The sequence below is a fragment of the Humulus lupulus genome, chromosome 8 (assembly GCF_963169125.1).
Source record: "Humulus lupulus chromosome 8, drHumLupu1.1, whole genome shotgun sequence".
Lineage (NCBI taxonomy): Eukaryota > Viridiplantae > Streptophyta > Magnoliopsida > Rosales > Cannabaceae > Humulus > Humulus lupulus.
Window position 1 is genome coordinate 35130129 of NC_084800.1, and position 20317 is coordinate 35150445.

Below are 20317 nucleotides of genomic sequence, written 5' to 3' on the forward strand. Positions count from 1 at the left end.
CTTGCACTTATCAAAAATAGGGTTGCACATCAGTCAAAATTACATAAAGTATGCCATTATTAGAAACATAAGGAAGCAGTCACGTATTACGTGGGAAGAATTAGAATTTGCGTTTCAGCACGTCATGGTCACGTGAGTTGTGATTGCTATTACGTGGGAAGTTATTTGGAGCACAGTACATGAGAAAAATAAGAAAGGAGACGGAATTGACTTCCATTTTCACGTTTTTTTTCATGTATATCAGAAACCTTTTATTAGTGGGCCATACTTAATATCAACTTATAATTCATAGATTATTTTCAATTTAAAATAAAATCTCCGTATATATGAGGGCCATACTCTCATGTTTTAGTATCGTGTAAATAGAGTGTAAATAGAATGTACAGGAGTAATATTGGATCCACACACAAGTACAAATCATTATATAGGGCCCCACACGTTTGACTATCTATTTGTGTTTCTGATTTTAGCTTGTTTCCAAAGGTTTCGTGCACAATTTTACTATGGATCACATTTGGTGGTCATGGGCCCACGTTATATCACTTTCATCAGGCTTTCATTAGCTTGTACCGATCAACATAAACCGAAAATACAGGATAGTGGGTTGTCATTTACACTGTACTCTACCATTATCTCTCTTGATATACTGCGGTGGGACTATATTGAGTTATTGAAACTAAATTTTTCAAAGGGCACTCGGTCATGGATTCAAATTCTTCAATCAATTCCTGCAATTTAGAGTTTCTACATGACCTCCCACCACGACAACCAGACCCCCCAGATTGGGAACAATTCAGTTTCTATAAAATAACAACACTCCCAGCAGATCCGGTCGATTACATTAACGATCTCCTGACTACATTAGGGGAGAAGGAGTACCACATTTCAAATATTGATAGGGAAAAACGTGTTTTGGAGGAACGAAACATAATAATGAAGGAGAAGATACTGCGGCTAGAGGCAGAGCTTGCCGAGAAGTCAAATAATTTACAAGAAATGACACGGGATGCTTCGTACTCGAAGGACGAGTGGATGGAAGATTATGAACGGCTTTTCGAAGAAGTGCTGCAACTTAAAACAGAGTCAATTACTAGGTACCAAGAATACCTAGATGAGAGATTGAATAATATTGTGGGCCGTGAAGTCTCCAATTTGAGGTGGAAGAGGATGACCAGTACCTGAGTTAGTAGCTTAATCTATTACTTGTTATGTTCATTGTTTCCTTAAAGTAAATGTTAGTTACGATTTTTAATCTTTCGTTGCCTCTGTTATTTCCAAAGTTGCTGACATTTTTTAAAAATGTTTGTTTGTAAGTTGGCCTTCTAAATTATATTTAATTAAATTTTATTTTCCTTTGTTATTTATGGACTCATCACACTTTTTTTGACATTAACTTTGAAAATATTTTACTTTCACTATCGAAATGAAATTGAGTGTATCTGTTTACTAGTATATTGATAGGACAGGACAATTTCGGGAGCCCATAATGTGAACTGTTCTTCACATTACCCCATAAGAAGGAAATGTGAGTCTATTTTTAGGGTGGGCGGATGTAGTATTATTAAGCTCATGCTTTTCTAAGATATGTCAGAATAAAAGAAACAAATATTGTAATAATGGCCAATATCTTGTACGAAGGCTATGTTTTACCTGTTCCGTTTTTACTAAAAAAGTTGACTTCAATGGTTTTTGTATATCATGTTACCTCATACACACGACCTCAATGATGGTGGTCTTTAAAAAATAATTTTTTTGTAATTTATTTTTTGTGCTATTCATTGAAATTGAGCGTGGGCCGTATAAACCCAAAAATCCATATTTTAACTGCATCTTCACCAACTCTTAAAGATCATCACTTTCCCACATTTGGGTATTATAGTTTTTATGTAATTCAGCTTTTCTCGTGGCGCATACACCATTTACAGAAATGGCCAGGAATACCCATTTGACACATTGATTAAACATGTGTACCCTTTTTCAAATAAATCTTAATTTTTGAATAAACAATTCAAAAACTACCCTCATTACTAACTTGATAAAGAAAGAAAAACATGTTGTTTTTCGTTTATTCACAAAGTTCACAAACTAGTTAGTCTTTAATCATCAGTTTTAACAAATTTGTAAACAATGAGTTTACTATTTTAGAAATTTTCCAACCGAAATCGTAAAACAAAAAATACATAAACAAGGTATTAAGTATTTTTTCAAGTAAATTGTTAAAATTAAGATTAACCGTCAAGCTTTTAGTTTAACACAATTGCATAGGCAAATATTGGTTTCTTGTAAACTGTAAACAATGAGTTTACTCTTTAATATTTTTTTCAATAACACTGTAAACAATAAGTTTACATTTCAAAGAAAATAGAGATTCACAATATTTAAAGAAAAAATAATTAGTCAATGAATGTATCTGTGTTCTGCTAGGGAAGAAGATGTATAAAATTCAAAATTAATACATTCATTCAATTAATGATTCATTCAAGTACTCCCCTTTTTAGTAAACAATTTTAATATTTACATGATACAATTTGATTTTTTTGAAAGAAACAGTAGTATAACATAAGCAACGAATGTCATTAATTTTAGTTGACAACCATACTCATGAACTTGAAGCAATCATTATGTTGCCAGAGCCTATTAATCGTTAACGTATATCATGGAAGAACGTTCAAAATTTCCTTGTTGAAGTACTTCCTCCTTATTCACTCTCCTAATGTCAGATTCTCTTAGTAATCTCTGGTTCTATAACAATAAAAAAATTTATAAACTAAAAAAAAAAAGAGCCAAATTATTTTGTAGCTAACTTAAATCTCTGCTATGTACAAGTCAACCCACCTGTTTCCCCAAGAATTATGTAATATTACAAAAACATCAGTACAACATACAGAAGGATATATACCACAAACCATATTTAATATGGTTGCAGTAGTGCATTTAAGTAAAATTACAAGCAAGGTATTTTTTGGAATGTTGGAGCCTACCTTTACCTCCACAACAATTTCAAATTCCCAGCAAGTAGTCCTCAAAGCAAGTGGATGCACTACACATTCAACATATATGTAAATTAGTTCCATTATTGGTACGAAATAAGGAAAAAAACATGAATTGGAGTAATTATACAAACCAAATGATTAGAAATATGAACAATGAAGACTAGGAATCAGGTTGTATCAATTACCACTTTAATTTTGGAGCCTGCATCTGCAAAAGCTAGTTTCCTGAACTTTTAACATTTAAGCCAGGCTATTTTCGTGGTCCTCACTGATTTCGGGTGTTAAAATCTATACAATTTATCTATTCTAATGTATAGAAACCTCTTAGCAAATTGAGCGTGTTCGCAATTCAGTTAAAGTAGTGAGAGAGTGCAAATGAATGTACTGAGCTCCTATTAAGTGTTCGCACTAACGTAATATATGTGATACGCTACGTAAGAAAAGTGCAAGTTCACGTAAAACGAGAAATAGAGTGTGAAAATTGGCAGTTCAAGTACATGACCATAACAGTTCTAATGTATAAAGGACATGATTATGTTTTGCATTTTTGAGCAGTACACATAACAGAGATCGGGTTTTTACTAATATGGTTGATGGATACTCGCATTATATGTCCCAATAATGCCTTCCTATTTAAGAGTGAATAATCAAAAAATAAACCACATAACACACATTAATGTGAGAAGCATGCATGCCCAACTATTGTATAGTCACAAAGAAATTAATAGTGTAATAGCTAATTGGTCTAAACATGGCATGGTAGTATGAAGACAAAATATGTAAATACAAGTTTAGTTCATTGACTTCCTCTTTTTTCTCATTCCGCGCTTCGACTAGTGTTGCTGTCTAGACTTTTTTGTTGAAAGCGTTGGAGGCGAAGCATCACGTCTTGGGGGAAGACACTTACCTTCTTTTAAGGTTGATGATTCACCACCTTTGCTTGAACAAACTCCATAATAAGCGGTCGCATCATGCATCACATCCCAAAATAGGCCATTGGATTCCGACAAGACAATATCAATTGCAAATCGGAATCTCTCATTATGGTCGACTATCTGCAAAGTAGAAGCAGGCAAGCATACATTTAAGAAAGTAACGCGGTATTCTAAACACAGTGCATAGGTTGTTTAACCAAAAATTAAAATATAAGGTCAAGACACCTACATAGGTCGAGGGAGGAGATTGTCCGGATGCAATGTACTCCATAAACCTCATGACAAAAATACCACAATCATGTCCATTGTCCTATTGCGGGAGTTTTCCGGCAGGCACTATATTGAAAACTTCAAAAACAGGTCGGCCAGAATGCACATCATCCGTCGTCCTCAACAGCAACTTATCAAGCTTCTTCAACTGTAATAAGAATTAAATAGTACATATACTTTATCCATTATTTAACATCAATAATATTAAATTGACAAGACACACATACCAGTGTGCTAAGCATATGTATCCTGTGCCTTTTTGCGCGTGCAGTGGACATGGAGTCCCAATACGATGCAGAGGAACTCTTAATGTCCAATACAGCCAGTATCCAGTGATTGTATTCGATGTCCTTCATAGGCACTAGGATCTAAGTTAACTCATACCCAAAAACAGATGATTAGATAAGTGAATTATTCAAAGAAAATAAATAACTTGCATAAGGAAGGCTTGGAATACCTTTTCGGCATTATTTAGAACCAAAGTAACATCGACCGGTACACCAAGAAAACCAAAATCCCCCGTCTCCCAAAAGTTCTGACCATGACCACTTTCCTATTATTAGATTAATAGAAAATGAGCAACTACTAACTACGTTATCAATGTTCAACTGAGGCAATCAAACATACGTTACAACTTACCAAATTGGGATGAAAGGTGGGCAAAATTAGAGTTCTCATATCCTCCATTTTGTCACACTTCTCTTTATGTGTAAATCGTTGTACATGAGCAAAAGCATCAATAATCTGCAAAACATAATTAAGTATAAAGCCATTTATCCAAACCCACCTTATCCAAAAAATGTAAGGCGTAACCCTTCATAAGATACTTTGGGCATCCTAATAAAAGTGAACTATGTACAAACTGGGTACTTACCTTCATGTCCACATGAGCTTCAGGCCTAAGGCTCCTAAAGTACCAACGTTCCAACTTTGCCATTGGATTTACTACCAATACCTCACTGAAAATTACGGGGTTGAAAAATGTAAAAAAAGTAAACCTAACAACATCAATATTTTCAATGTAGAAATTCTGTCAGACATAAAAAATGGTTGATTTAAGATGGGAAAGTATCACATACGTCAAAGACAAACTGAAGTCAAAAATGAAAAGTGCGATTTTGAAACTCGCCAAGGGCAAGGGCCTCCGCAATTTGAATGCTCCAATTTGGTAGTAATTGCTTTCATTGTATGTGTGAATCATATTCTGAAACAAGTTGTCCAATTTGCAGAGCTCCTTCTCTCTCCTTAGAGTGGGAGGATCGATCTTCTCATTATCATCTTCCTCTATTTCATGTACAACATGATCAATCATAATCCCAGGGATACTAGGTTCATGAGTCGTGACTTCATCCACAATATCCTTCTCCTTCCCTTTCTCCACCTCCTTCTTTTCTTTCTCAGGAGGTCTAACTTTAGCAAGAGATTCGTTGAAATCTTTGTCCATTTCAACCATGGTCTTCCCATTCTCTGAATTAGATGGTTCACAGGAAAAAGCATTTGGGTCAGTGTTTCCTGGGACCTCATTGAACAACTCCTTCCGTGGTGAAAATGTTAATTCAAAATTAATGAAGTCATGCTTCACTTCCCCCAGGTTGCTTTCGTTGAAGGAGGGTGAGTAGTTTCCATAAGAAGGTTCATTCCGAAATCCTATACCGCACTCCAACAACATTGGGTCATTCCTAATCGAAAGCTTCTCCAATATCCTATTCTCATCCATTTGCATGTTTGCTAGGATAGGGTCATTAATTAATATGGCTGAATCCCGAGGCTCCTCTCCCTTACTATACTTGGGAACACCACCACCACGCACCCTTGAACTGATTCCGCCGCTCAAACTCCTACGTAATCGTTTGAATTCCTTGGCCATTTGCAACTTCAAATCCTCATGAAATTTTACCATTTCTATTTCCTTTTCAATCATTTTGTGCTCAATCGATTCAACCTTATCACACAAAGAGGCGAGCGTGGCAGGCATCTTCGATGCTGCAGCACCGTCCTGCAACTCTATCATTGGAATCTGAAAAACATGGGAAAATTTTATTAATTCAACCAAACAAAATATTTCGAAAACAAGAAATAATTATTTACATAATCATATACTTACTTTATTTGATTCAAACCCCCCATGCTCCTGTACCCAATCCAGTATAGCCTTGAAATCATCGTCAGACCATACATTTAAAGGGCAGAGGGATCTATCAACATATCCTTCCTTCCAAACAACGTGATGACAGTAAAATAACTACAACATGCACAAACATAAATTGTTATACGATGGTGTCTCATAAACAATTACAATTGCTAAGTGTAAAGAGCATGTACCTGTAAAAAATATATGCATCCTCCGACAAACATGCCTTTGTTTTTCTGATGCCGTCGAAGGGCCTTCCATAGATAATTGTACGACAGTGATGCCCAGTTAACACGACAAACCGCTGCAATGTCATTTATGGCCTTTATAGGATCCTCCACTTCGCGAGCAACATTTACAGACGTATTAGGCATCAAGAATACAGAGACAATAAAGAGCAAGAAGTCTCGAACGAAGGACATGTCCGCCGATTGACCTGTTATCAATTTCTCCTCTAGAACTTGCACAGCAGTGCTTTCAACCTTCTTTTTCGAATGCTTCTTCTTGCTACCATGAAATAAATTTTCAACACCATCCTTAACACCAATCGTAGCACCAAATATTTGACTATTCAATTTAAATTGTTTCCCATGAACCTCCAAAGACCCGTCCTGGGTGTTGAACCGAGAAAACAACCATGTCACTAGATTCCTTCTTACGACACAATCTTTCATCCCCAAAAGTGCCCCAAATCCCATTTGTTTCACTACCTCCTTTTGATCCCCATTGAGTTTGGAAATAACAGAAAATACCCTACGAGGTGAGCATCTATAATCTAACTTCTTTGCTTCAGCCATTTTTTAATTATTTTAATCAGTCCAAACTAACCTGTCAAATAAAAAACGGAAATTTATTAGTCAAACACGACTTAAGATTTACAAACTCATAAAATTAAATACACCATTCGCCTATCATAAAATTTACCAATGACAGAGGACAAAACATGAGGAATTCAGAGAGATTGTTCTTAAAAGTTGCTGTATTAAGGGGTTCTGATCTGATCTGCTGGGAATTATTCAGAAACTAAACAGATTGAAGTCAGTGTTGATTTAGTTTAATAAGAGGAAAGTTGGAGATGTCACAGATAGATATTTAGAAGCCAAGAAAAAATTTCAACAACCACAATATTTGCTGCAACAACAACCTCAATCTATAGAGTTATAGCAAGCAGAACAAGTAGCATGTTCAGAGTTTAAACACTATTCAAAGATGCATGACAGTTTTCTTAGGCAAAGGAGCAAACTTACTTGGTTGCGATTTGGAGATGACAATACATCTTACTTTTATGCTACTTTAAAACAGAGGTCAGCTTTTAATAGAATCACTGCTTATTTGGATGAACATGGCAAGATTGTTGATTGTTATGATGATGTGCTTAATCATTTATTAACCATTTTAAAGGTTTTCTGGGCAGTCCTAGCTCTGCTACTTCTAGGATTCAGCTGGATTGTTTTAAGGTTGGCAACATTTTGAGTTTACACCAGCAACTTAGTTTGATTAGGCCTTTTTCGAAGAAGGATGTAAAAATGGCCATGTTTAGTATTCATGCTGTTAAAAGTCCTGGTCCTGAGGGATTTGGTTCGGGGTTTTTCAAGTATATGTGGAAAGATTTGGGGGATGAGATAGCCACTGCTGTGCTGCATTTTCTTTATTGTGGCTGCTTACCTAATTCCCTTAACAGATCAATTATTACCCTTATCCCTAAAAAAGATACTCCTTCCACAGCAATAGATTATAGACCAATAGTTTGTTGTAACACCTTATACAAGTGTATGTCGAAGATGATGTGTGTGAGATTGTCTACTCTTCTTCCTTTTCTTACTCATCAGAATCAGGGTGCTTTCATTAAGCAAAGATCGTTGGCCCATAATATCTCATTCTCTTTTGTAAGGGTTCCTATATTTCAGTTCAGATTCTGTATTATGGTTTTCAAAAATTCAGTCAGGTTTCTAGTCTTGCAATGAACTTATCTAAGTCTCACATTGCAACGCCCAACTCCTGGGACCGTTACGGTGTGCCTTGTAAATAGTGCTAAACTCGCTAATCGAGTCATTTGGCCAAAATCGTGATCTAAGTATGATTAGCGGTTTAGGGATTAAACATTTTGGTTAAGATGTAACGTTTCACTAGAACGTTTAACATATACAATGGGATCCCGAAAATATAAATTTCAGAGTTTATTACAGAAAATATTTACAACAGGCCGTTCTAAGCGGCAAAACAGGGTTCAACCCTAGTTCCACTTTAAACCTCGGCTGTGGCGGTCGAGCAGCTGCATATGTACACGTCATCACCTAAGCTCTCCAACTCAAGGATGGTCCAGCTTCCTCTTGCCTTTACCTGCACCACATAGCACCCGTGAGCCGAAGCCCAACAAGAAAACATAACACTTTTCATAAACATTATCAAATGATTATCATTATAATCGCATTAAACATAAAGCTTTCAAACCAATGAGTGAACATCGCATGATTCAAGAGGGAGAGTGGCTGTTAAGTAAGCCACTAGCCTCCAAGCTCTCTTTTCAGCGGGAGAGTGGCTGTTAAGTAAGCCACTAGCCTCCAAGCTCTGTTTTCTAGCAAGAGAGTGGCTGATAGGTAAGCCACTAGCCTTCAAGCTCTGTTTTCTAGCAAGAGAGTGGCTGATAGGTAAGCCACTAGCTTTCAAGCTCTGTTTTCTAGCAAGAGAGTGGCTGATAGGTAAGCCACTAGCCTTCAAGCTCTGTTTGTTCATCGACCCTCAGGGTCGGTCAGGCATTAATGCTCCTTGAGTCATTCAATGCTAGTAATCAATTAGATCTAATCTCTGTTGGCTTGCGTGATTCACGCTAAGGCCGTTCTGACAAGTAAGTCAGCGCTTCCTGACCTGTGTCCAGTATCACTGCCGAACCTGACAAGTAAGTCACAGCTTCACAGCTGATACTAACACTTTTGTCGATCTGACTAGTTAGTCAGTACCATACACAAGTAAGCAATGCTATCAATATGTATCATATGCCAGTTATCCAAGAATAGGGCATTCAGCATGCTTACTATACAGTCATATGCAAATGGGCAAGATTGCGAAGCGTTCATTATGCTAACAATGTTTACATTTAAACATTCAGCATGCATCAATCATAGCCATGCATGTCATACTCAATAGCCAATCAACATGCATCATAATAGCCATGCATGTCATGCTCAATAATCAATCAACATGCATCCATGGTAGCCATGCATGTCACATATACACAGGGTGCAGTTTTCTTACCTCGGGTTCGAGCGAGAATTAATAAAAGAAACGACCTTTGAGAACGATCAGCTTCTAGTCCATTAGCAGTCACCTAGTCATAACCAAATATAAAACCTCATCAAAATGAGTAATTAAATACTTCCAAACCCAACCCAAGCCTCCGGAATATCAAATCCCACTCAACTAGGTAGTAGGATCGATCCTAGGCCCTTAGAGTTAAGTTCCCATCACAAAACCACCATTTAGTATTTTTTTTCCCTTAAGGGCCGCGGCCCTACATGGACCATGCCGCGGCGCGCCCCCCTGACAGAGCCTCCACCACCTTCTTCAAGCTAGGGCCGCGGCGCCCAAGAACAGGGTCGTGGCCCAACTTTGCACCAGCCATTTTTCTTCGTTTTTCCACTTCTAAAACCTTCCAAAAACCCATCTAAACATCTCCAAATCACCAAACCAAAGTTACCAAACTTCCCAATGGTCCTAAACCACCAAAACCTGAAGCTCAAACCAACCAAAAACTCAACAATTCACAAAGTCCAATTCTAAGCTTAAAAACTTAAGAAATTCAAAACTTAACTCAAAAACAGAGCACACCATTAAATTTATAACTAGAACTCACCTCAAACACAGTTTTGAATCCCCTTTAATGGCTGTGACAAGCTCCCTAGCTTCCCCCTTTGATCTCCAAGCTTAACTCCTCAAGGTGGCTCTCAAAATTCAAAGAAAATGATGAAGGAAAGTTTGTACGGGAGAGAAAGGAAGTAAGGATGAGGTTGGGCTCTGTTTTGCTCTGTTTCGAAAGCCTACTAAACCTCATGTATATCCAAGCCAAATGACCTAAATGCCCCTAGGTCATTTAAAGGCTTCCAAGCACTCCCAAGGGTAAAATCGTCCTTTTCAACCTATACCGTTAATCATAATTAACGCTCCCCAACTCCCGCTAATCTCAACATTCCCAAATACCAATAAATCATATCCCATTACCCTTTAATTCCCGGTAATGCTCTAATCATTAAATTTACCCCGAGACTCACCCCGATCCCCGAACCTAAACCTGTTATGACTAGACCGAACACTTACATCTCATGATCGTCTCATGCCGATAGCTCGAACCAATCCACATACAATGTGGTAAAATTAATTAATCTCAACCATGCACCCAAAATATACAATTACGCCCACAGTGGCCAAATTACCAAAATGCCCTTGCATTTAAAATATAAGCCCATAAGCATGCATTCACCATCATATAATAATATAATTCACATAGACATGCATATAATCATTAGATATCATAATAAATCAATTATGGCCCTCCCGGCCTCCTAATCAAGGTCCTAAACCTTATTAGGAAATTCGGGGCATTACACACATCTACTTTGGTGGTGTTCATTTGGATGAAAGGAAAAAAATCATGGATAGCTTGAATATTGAGGAGGGATCCTTCCCTTTAAATATCTGGGATTGTGTCTAAGACCAACTAAATGGAAGGCTAAGGATTGTGGTTTAATTCTTAAAAAAATCCAAAATAGATTACATACTTGGTCTAGTAGACATCTTTCTTTTGTAGGAAGATCTCAACTCATACATTCTGTTTTGTTGGGTATTAGGACTTATTGGATGAGTATATTTTTGCTCCCTCAAATAGTTATTAAGGAGATTGATAGGTTATGCAGGAAATTTCTTTGGGGAGTTAAAGGCATCCGTAGCAGAGTGCATTTATCATTATCGGATCAGGTGTGTTTGCCTAAAAGTTTGGGTGGGATTGGTTTTAAAGAAGGATCTAAATGGAATATTTTATTGATGGCCAAATATATTTGGGCTATTTCATCTAAACAGGACTCTTTATGGGTCAAATGGGTAGCTAATATCTATCTCAAAGGGCATAGTTTCTGGTCTTATAATCTACAATCTGATGTTAGTTGGTATTGGAGGAAGCTTATTAAGCTGAGAGATCCTTTCTCTCATGATTCATTAAAGCCTTCGGTTTCCAAAGGCAAGTTGAATCTTTCTAGTCTTTATATGCATCTGGTTCACAAAGAGAAGGTTCATTATAATAAGGTGGTTTGGTGCAAGCTATCTATTCCTAAGCATATATTTATTCTTTGGCAAGTGGTTTTAGGTCACCTTCTTACTCGAGACAACTTGATTAAATGCCATATTCAAATTGAGTCTTGCTTATGTCCTGTTTGTGAGTTGGTTATGGAGTCGCATGATCATCTGTTTTTTAGTTGTCCATTCTCTCAGCAGGTGTTGTATCAGGTTCGGTCTTGGCTGGGTCATCTGATGTGGCCTCCTAAATACTCAGAGTGGATGAAGTGGATGGATGGGAGACCTAGGGGGCTTCATCAAAGGATTAGTGCTGTTGTTCTTGCTGCTACAGTGTACATCATCTGGTCTAATAGGAATTGGTGTATCTTTGAGTCTTATTCTTGTACTGTTTTGAAATTGAATTCTTTGATTCTTATGGGTCTTAAAGCCAAATTACTTGATATTAGGAGCATTAAACTAAAGGCTGTTGAGAAGAGTATGGTTGATTTTATTCAACTTTTGTAAAGCTGTAACTGTATATTCGTTTCTGGTATAGGGGGTTTTGTAAGTTGATTTTTTAGTGGAATATATTTTTCTTCTTATCAAAAAAAAAAAAAAATTTACACTAAGTAAACATTCCTATGCACTTACGTCAACAACCTAGCCATCTCTGTAATTAAAATGAAACAACTCTTGGGAACTCCCGAGTCCTTTCAAGTTATCACATAGTTTAACTATAAATGCACCACACATAAAAAACCAAACTACTTTATTAGAATAAATTATACCTTGTATTATAATTAATATACTCCATGCTACAACAATACTTGTCATGCTTTAACATTTAGATTTGTTTATATTTTAAATACTTCTAAACAAAGATGTTAATGGAGTGGTAATGCATTAGACAAAATAGATTTCAGTACAACAACCCCCTGGCAAATAAATATAATCTACTCCAATTTCTCAAAAACTTGAACACAATAAGTAAGGTGTAAACACATTTTAGTTGATTATATTTTCCTCCAAAATCAGTTGTTTAACATGAAAAAAATAATTCTTCGGTCAACTAATTACATTTGTCTAAAAGCTATCGAAGAAGTGACAAAGTAAACTATCAATGATTCAATCACTGCTGAAACTACCAGTGAGTTATGTTGCCAAAACCAATTAAGCCAATTATATGTTACTTCTAACATTTTGGTTGGTCACAGAAAACAGGTTAACAATTTTTTATTCTCATTTTTTCAATAACATATATCTTTACAGACTTCAACTCTGCCCCTTAATCTCACACACACCACTAGAGCTAATCTCAAGTGGCATCCAATATTATCAAATAAAGTGTCAATAACTACTTTTCTTGTGATTAGGACCTGATGCATGGCCCTTAGTTTTCCACAATGGTGTATTATTTTATTTTTTGTACTCATTTTCACAGAGTTATCTATTTCAGTTTATCATCAATTACCTTCCAATGATGACACATTCATAGTACACCATGACTATATCTCTTCCATCTAGTGACAACTGTGAACATAATCTTGTTAAACATAACAATGCTAGGTCAGAAATTACTTGAGTATTCTACGAGTCTCTTATTCAGTACACTGATTCTCTTACCTTGTCTATTTCCGTAAATTATTTTAATTCTTTTCCAGACCTTCTACTTAAATTCATATGCCTATTTGACGAGTGCCAACTGCATCTTTAATTGACCATATAGCAATCAGAAATTCATAACTTTTCGAGTAAATTCTTCACTGAGACATTTTATCAAACAATATGCAAGCACTTTTAAAACTGATACAAATAAAAATAGAATTTAGAATTGGATGAAACAAATGCATTAAAAACTTTGATAATATCAATTTGATCACGCATTGTTATATTTCACAATCATATGATTGCTATTATAATTTTTCTCAAACTAAAATTCAAACATAAGGTGGTCACCATTATATATGCTCGGCCACTGAATAATCGAGTGCACCATTACCCAGAATTCAAAGAAGCCAAACATAATTTTTGCCTAATTAGCTAATCCCCAAAACTTATCACGTAAATGTGGTATAAGAACTTACCCGAAGAACTCGACACAAAGATGCAAGGATTTATGCTTGGCCACTCGGTCCTTCAAACTCAACGCAAGCAACAGTGCATGTAGAATCAAACACCTCCAAATTAGTAGCAAATTTTACCAAACTCAATCCAAATCCTCACTACTCCAAACAAAAAAAACTAGCCCGAATTCGTCAAGGAGACTAATGGACTAAATGAGAGGAAATTTTCCTTCCGAACTTATGATTTGGTTTAGGAGGGACTTTAGCTTTTCAAAGGAGAAGAATGGCTAAACGGGCAAAATCACCGATCAAACACAAAGAAAAGGTCACCGGTTACTAAGGGGTCCCTAAGGCCATAACAGTACTTTCACACCCAATAAACCCAACAACTAAATCACACCATCCATTTTCTAAAACAAGAAATCTAAAGGCTGAAAATCAAACACAGGACTAAGTCCTGAAAATGAACCGAGGGACTAAAGAAAGTCCCATATATATATATTTTAGGTTATATATAGGAGAATTTTTTTATAGGGGTTTTACTTTAAGCCCTACTAGTAGGACTCTCAGTATTTCTTGACCCGTGAACAGTTTTCAGCGCGATTTTTTTTATGACCGTGTATATTGTAGCTATTTAGAGCATTCTGCAAATTTTTCAGAAAATTCCGAATAGTTTACAGTACCGAAAACTAAGTTCAAACATGATGTTACACTCGTGACTAATTTTTTTATGCGTGTGGAAAGCAACATGTTTGAACTTAGTTTTTGGTACTGTAAACTATTCAGAATTTTCTGAAAATTTGCAGGATGCACTAAATAGCTACAATATACACGGTAAAAAAAAAATCGCATTGAAAACTGTTCACGGGTCGAGAAACACTGAGAGCTCTACCGATAGGACTTAAAATAAAGCCCTATACAGAAATTGTCCTATATATATTATATGAGTGGATAAAACTTGGTCAATAACTTTATGCTTAATGTTACCCCTCTCTTTTTGTTATTTACAGTAGTTTACAGGTTTTGTCAGCACTAGTATTCAAAGTACCAGAAAAAGGAATATCCGAAAGAGATTCATACATCAATGGCTTTTTATTCGTAAGATTTTCCTGATTTCAATCGAACTTACTCATATGGGAAAGTATCTATTTGGGAAGAGAACGATTTTCTTGAATTTTTTTTTTTTGCCCTAAATGTGCTGCCTTTAGTGGTTTCAAGATGTGTGGAAGATTTTTTACTCCAAAATATTTTTCTCATTTCTCTTAATTTTATCTATTTTAATAATTTCAAGAATAAATTGCAGCTAAAATACTTAATATTTTTAAAATATTACACTTTATACCTAATTTTTTTTCGACGACAAATATACTCAATATTTTCAAAATGTTACATTTTTTATACCTAAACTTTTGTTTTGCGATAAATATACTCAATGTTTTTAAAATGTTGTACTTTTATATGTTATATTATTTCATATAATATAATGTTAGATTAAATAATGTGACAAAATATGATTTGTCACACCTTGTAACATATTATTGAGAGTCACAAAATTGGACACATGTGTGTTCCAAAATGTGACATATTTTGGAGTTACAAAATCAGTTACAAATTTTTAATTCCAAAATATTACCTAATAATGTGTAGATTGCATGTTACACATTTGAGATTGGATTTCACAAAGCCATTATGAAATATGGCTGTTGGATATATGTTTTTAACTCCCATTAGGTGTTTGGAGGTTACAAAATCATGTGGGAAAGGATTTGAGACGTTTTGGAAAAAATACATTTTGTGCTGAAAATAGCCTGTGGCCACGGCCACTGACATTCCTTGGCCGCGGCCACTGATTGTCTTGGCCGCAGCCAGTGAGGCTGACAACTAATTTATTTTTTCAGTTTTTTCCAATTTGAATGGTTCTAACATCCCAAGTAACTCTCAAATCTCTATTTTAATTTCATAAGCATCCAATTAAACATTGGTAACAGTCACGGAGGTTGGTGAAATTTGAAATTAAAAGGGTATCTCAAAACTCTATAAATAGAATCATAATGCTCACTTGTAAGACAACTATATGCACTTTGTTGAGCACTTTGTTAGAAATACACCAAAATGCTTGATTATTCCAGACAGTTATTTCCAATATTGAGATAATCCTTAGTGCTTGAGATATGATAAATAAGCTTTTGGACAAAGGTTGTAAACCTTGTTCAAGTTGGTGATCCCCAATGCCATTCACTTTAGTTGTGTGAGTGAGAGTATTTTACTTTTTTGTTCTTGTTATTTTTTCTACTATTGTTTTTGTCTTCTCTTCTTCTATTTTCTATTTAGATATTTATTTGTATCATTTGTTTTAGAGTTGTAGTTCTTATAATTTTCTTCTTCCTCTTATTTCTATATTTACTTGTATTTTGATTATTGAGTTGTAATCTTATTTAATCAATTACCTTGTCTATTGTATTTTTGCATAAAGTTGTAATAGTATTTCTTATTTTCCATTGAGACAACACAAATATCTCTAACGTTATATCTATTTTTTTATTATTTTGATAAATAATAAGAGAGTTAAAGAAAAATATAGGGTTTTAATTATATTTTAAATTATTTTCACTTTTTATTCTATCTTAAAATAATAAAAAAATCATTTATGATTTTAAAATTAATCAAAATAATTAAAACTTATTTTTCCTTCACTTTTTTTAAAAAAATCTTATATTTTAAATTGATTGAAAAATATTTTTTAATCATTTTTTATTATTTTTAATAAAATATTTATTAATTTTTAATTTAAAATAATTATTTTGAGGAAAAATAAAAAAAGATAAAATAATTTAAATTTAAAAAATAATTAAACACCTATATTTTTCATTAACTCTCTTATTATTTCTCAAAATAATAAAAAATAGGTATAGAAGTCTAACATTTTAAAAATATTGAGTATATTTATCACAAAAAAAAATTGGGTATAAAAGTACAATATTTTGAAAACATTGAGTATATTTACTGCCGAAAAAGAAAGATTGAGTATAAAAGTACAATATTTTGAAAATATTGAATATTTTAACCGTAATTTACTCTAATGTCAATTATATTACTCAAAAGTAAAACCTTAAAACATATTATAAGCTAATTTTAATATAATTTGATTCTAAGAGCATCGATCTCCAAGTCTGAGACAATATTATTTTACACTAAAATAGTGTAAACATTATAACTGTTTTAACTTTAATCTCTAATCTATAACACCAAATATTACACTAATTATTTATTTATTTGTAAAATTTTGGAATTAAAAAATATATTTGTAAAATAATTGTTAATATAATAAGGTTAAAAAGGATATAAAGAGAACTCTAAATCTACAATATTATACTAAATTTGATGCAACACTGTATAGATCATATTAAATTGGCGTGCAATTTTGGTGTTGGATTTGGAAATAATATTTAGGGAATATATTATTTTAGTATCTTATGGAACCAATTTATTAGTATTATGTTGTTTAATTAATATTATTACTTTATATTTGGTAAACAATTCAAAATTGTATATTTTTACTAATTTCGGTCAAACATTTTTATTACTAAAAATTTATAAATATGTTTAAATCTAAAAATAATATTAATGAAATAATTTAAAACATATTTATAAAACTTTTTGTCAAAAGAAAAATATTTATCAAAATTATTAAAATAATATTAAGTAAGCAACATGATACTAAATTAGTTCTAGAACAAATAACATGATACTAAAATACTATATTACTTAGTATTTATTCTATTTTTAGTGTTTTACTATATATCCACGCAAAGGGTTGGAAATGACCTAAAAAAAATTATTTGCATCCAAACAAAAAGACGATAAACTAATTTTTGTCAAAAAAAATTAGAAATCGAATTACACACAAAAACTGATTACACGCAATATTTTACCTCATTTTTAACCAATTACATTTATTTAATATAAAACTTACTATATAAAAAAATATAAATATTTGCAGTAACATATATAATATTTCAAAATAAATAGTTGTACTTATTAAATACAAAAAAAAAAAAACTTTATTAATGAAAATATTAAATGTGTTACTATCAGTCATTAGTACCAAATTGTTAACTTCTTATATTTATAGGCTATATGTCACATTCTCATTGGTTCAACCTTTAAATATGTGAAAAAGAGGGTTACCATGAGAAACCTGGTCGTCCCAAGCCTCGTCACCATGTGCTCTATCGTCGCTATCAACCCCTATGCCTTGTTGCTTCCAGTCTCAAGCCACATCATGTCTACCGCCATTATGGATAGAGAAATAGATGACATAGAGAGATAAGACACTAGAAGAAAGAAGGGATGTGCGAAAGGAGAGGGAGAAATAGAAGAAAGTTTGTTACTAAACATATATATTACTATATTTAATTGAAAAATGAAAATATAAAAAATACAGTACAAAGAATAAACTAAAACCGAGTAGAAAACGTTTTTTTTTAAGTAGATTTGCCCCCTTTACTTGTACAGTACTAGAAGATTCGTGAGCAACCACTTCCTAGGATATAATAGCTATCAAGCAGGACGAAAGCACCATTGCGTCTGCTTAAGCGAACTCGAAACAAATATTTTTTTTATCACCAGAAAATACTACAGAGACAGAAAGATACTAAGAAAGAGAGAAAGATACTAAGTATATGATATTTTGTATATGTGTGTCTTAGAATGAGAGGAAAAACCTTATTTTATAGGCTTTATGAAAATATGTGAGAATCAAGTACATTAATGTCCAAATATCTAACAAATCTGGAATCTTAATTTTTTAAAATCAATCAAAATTAATCACACTTATTATGGTAATATCAGCAGTTACTTTTCTGAAAATCAATCAGAATTAATCACACTTATTATGGTAATATCAGATGTTACCCAAAGTGGTTTTATCAATTTTGATTTTCGCCAAAATCAATCAGAATAAATCACACACTTCAGATAATCTCATCTTTAATTAAAGTAATTTGCTGAATTATTACCATTTTAGGCATCAGTTTCTTATTAACTCAATTTTTTCCAACAAAATTAGGGTGAGATTGAGAAATAATTGGCTTGTTGGACTTATTTTGTTTTTTTTTTCTAAAAAAAATTGAACTATAGGCGTCAGTCCATAATTGACACCTATAGTTTGGATATTGGTGTAAAGACATATCGCGACTTATCATTACTATATATATGCATGTGGTGGAAACAAATTGGCATGATTTAACCATGTTTTGTTAAGAGTGCAAGTGAACTTATTTTTGTTAAAAATTTTGCCTCTTCTTTCAATATAAGATAACTCTTTGGTAGGAGCGTATTCTATTTATGACATTTGGAAAAATTATAACCTAATTTTTTTTATGACCGTGTATATTATAGTTATAGTAGACATCCTATTAATATTTTAGAAATTCCGAATAATTTACAATGTCAAAATCAGAATTCAAACAGTCAATTATACGCATGACTAAATTTTTTATACCTATGAAAAACAAATTGTTTAAATTCTGATTTTAGAACTGTAAATTATTAAAAAGTTCTTGAAAATTAATAAAATATTTACTATAATTATAATATACACTATCATAAAAAAATAATTCTATGCATTTTCTATTTTTTAAATACCAAAGATAATTTTTTTAAATACCAAAGATAAAAATGACCCTACGCATTTTCTATGCCCTATAGTAAACTTATCTTATAATATATATGTTACTGTAAAAACATTTGTGCGGACACGATCGACTGTATCTGTATGCATGGGTAATTATTTGTTTAAAAATCATATATAATTGCAAGAAGATAAGGACCAGAACAATTATGAAGCCTAAAAGTCGCTTAGTAATTATTACGAAGCCTACTTGCCAATCTTTGTTATTAATTAATGATTAACTGTTAAGAAATTTCAAACCCTTTATTGCTACGTTATTAATACTACGATACGAAATGAAAAATGTTAAACCAAATATGCTAATTCACTATAGACCATAAAGAAGTGGGAGACAATAAAGACTATAACAAAATCATTAAGTTTATAATTTACCATTTTGTATAATAAGTAGTAGAAGGAAAAAGTTGAAACAGTGTAGCTAATGAATTTTCTGCCATGAATGGAAGTACGTAGGGCCCTTGATGATAACATGCAGAGAGTAACCCTAGCTGTATGTGATACGAAAATTTGAAGTGTATAATATGGTGGACCTTAATATCCATGCAAAAAATAAATAAAAAAAATAGGCCGGTTAGCTAGCTAAAGTGTGCCTAACTTTTTTCTCGACAGCAAAAGATTCGAATGTCAAAATATATTGTTACACAACACCAAACAACAAGCGAATAGGGACATATAAGAGTTTTAGAAGTGATGGCGCTGGGGTCCCTTGGAGTATGTAAGAATCATTATTACGTACGTGACTGAAAATCTTACTGTTTTGTTACTGTAATCGATTGATCATTATGACAAAAAATAATGTTGTATATAGAGATAATACTATAAATATATATTATAGATTAATGGTTAATACACTTTGGCATTAAATTTTCAATGATATTGATAGCCACGTACGTACGAATTAATACAATTTTTTGCTTCCACGATCATATGATATCGTATTAATTTATACTTGTCATGAGATATATGTCTCG

The 20317-nt window shown here is 33.4% G+C and overlaps 2 protein-coding genes across 2 annotated transcripts; both read right to left on the minus strand.

The window, feature by feature from the left end:
* Positions 1-4150: 4150 nt before the first annotated feature.
* On the minus strand, positions 4151-5143 carry LOC133793678 (uncharacterized). Its single transcript, XM_062230979.1, has 5 exons — positions 5073-5143; positions 4838-4942; positions 4656-4751; positions 4426-4566; positions 4151-4346 (listed from the first exon to the last, which is right to left on the minus strand). Exons 1-5 carry the CDS (start codon positions 5133-5135, stop codon positions 4239-4241), a joined length of 513 nt encoding a protein of 170 aa, XP_062086963.1. The 5' UTR covers positions 5136-5143; the 3' UTR covers positions 4151-4238.
* An 88-nt stretch (positions 5144-5231) lies between these two features.
* Positions 5232-14150, minus strand: LOC133793532 (uncharacterized). The gene is made up of 5 exons (XM_062230862.1): positions 13676-14150; positions 7254-7352; positions 6521-7157; positions 6303-6440; positions 5232-6215 (listed from the first exon to the last, which is right to left on the minus strand). Exons 3-5 carry the CDS (start codon positions 7124-7126, stop codon positions 5232-5234), a joined length of 1728 nt encoding a protein of 575 aa, XP_062086846.1. The 5' UTR covers positions 7127-7157; positions 7254-7352; positions 13676-14150.
* Positions 14151-20317: the final 6167 nt, after the last annotated feature.

What these genes read in the sequence shown, in the direction of transcription:
- LOC133793678 (XM_062230979.1), bottom strand. Translation starts at nt 5,135, where the DNA reads ATGGCAAAGTTGGAACGTTGGTACTTTAGGAGCCTTAGGCCTGAAGCT. An exon ending in AAGCTCATGTGGACATGAAG is followed by an intron (nt 4,943 to 5,072) that starts GTAAGTACCCAG and finishes TATGTTTTGCAG; the next exon opens with ATTATTGATGCTTTTGCTCA. An exon ending in TACATATGCTTAGCACACTG is followed by an intron (nt 4,347 to 4,425) that starts GTATGTGTGTCT and finishes TTCTTATTACAG; the next exon opens with TTGAAGAAGCTTGATAAGTT.
- LOC133793532 (XM_062230862.1), bottom strand. Translation starts at nt 7,126, where the DNA reads ATGGCTGAAGCAAAGAAGTTAGATTATAGATGCTCACCTCGTAGGGTA. An exon ending in GATGCATATATTTTTTACAG is followed by an intron (nt 6,441 to 6,520) that starts GTACATGCTCTT and finishes TGCATGTTGTAG; the next exon opens with TTATTTTACTGTCATCACGT. An exon ending in GGGGGTTTGAATCAAATAAA is followed by an intron (nt 6,216 to 6,302) that starts GTAAGTATATGA and finishes CATGTTTTTCAG; the next exon opens with ATTCCAATGATAGAGTTGCA.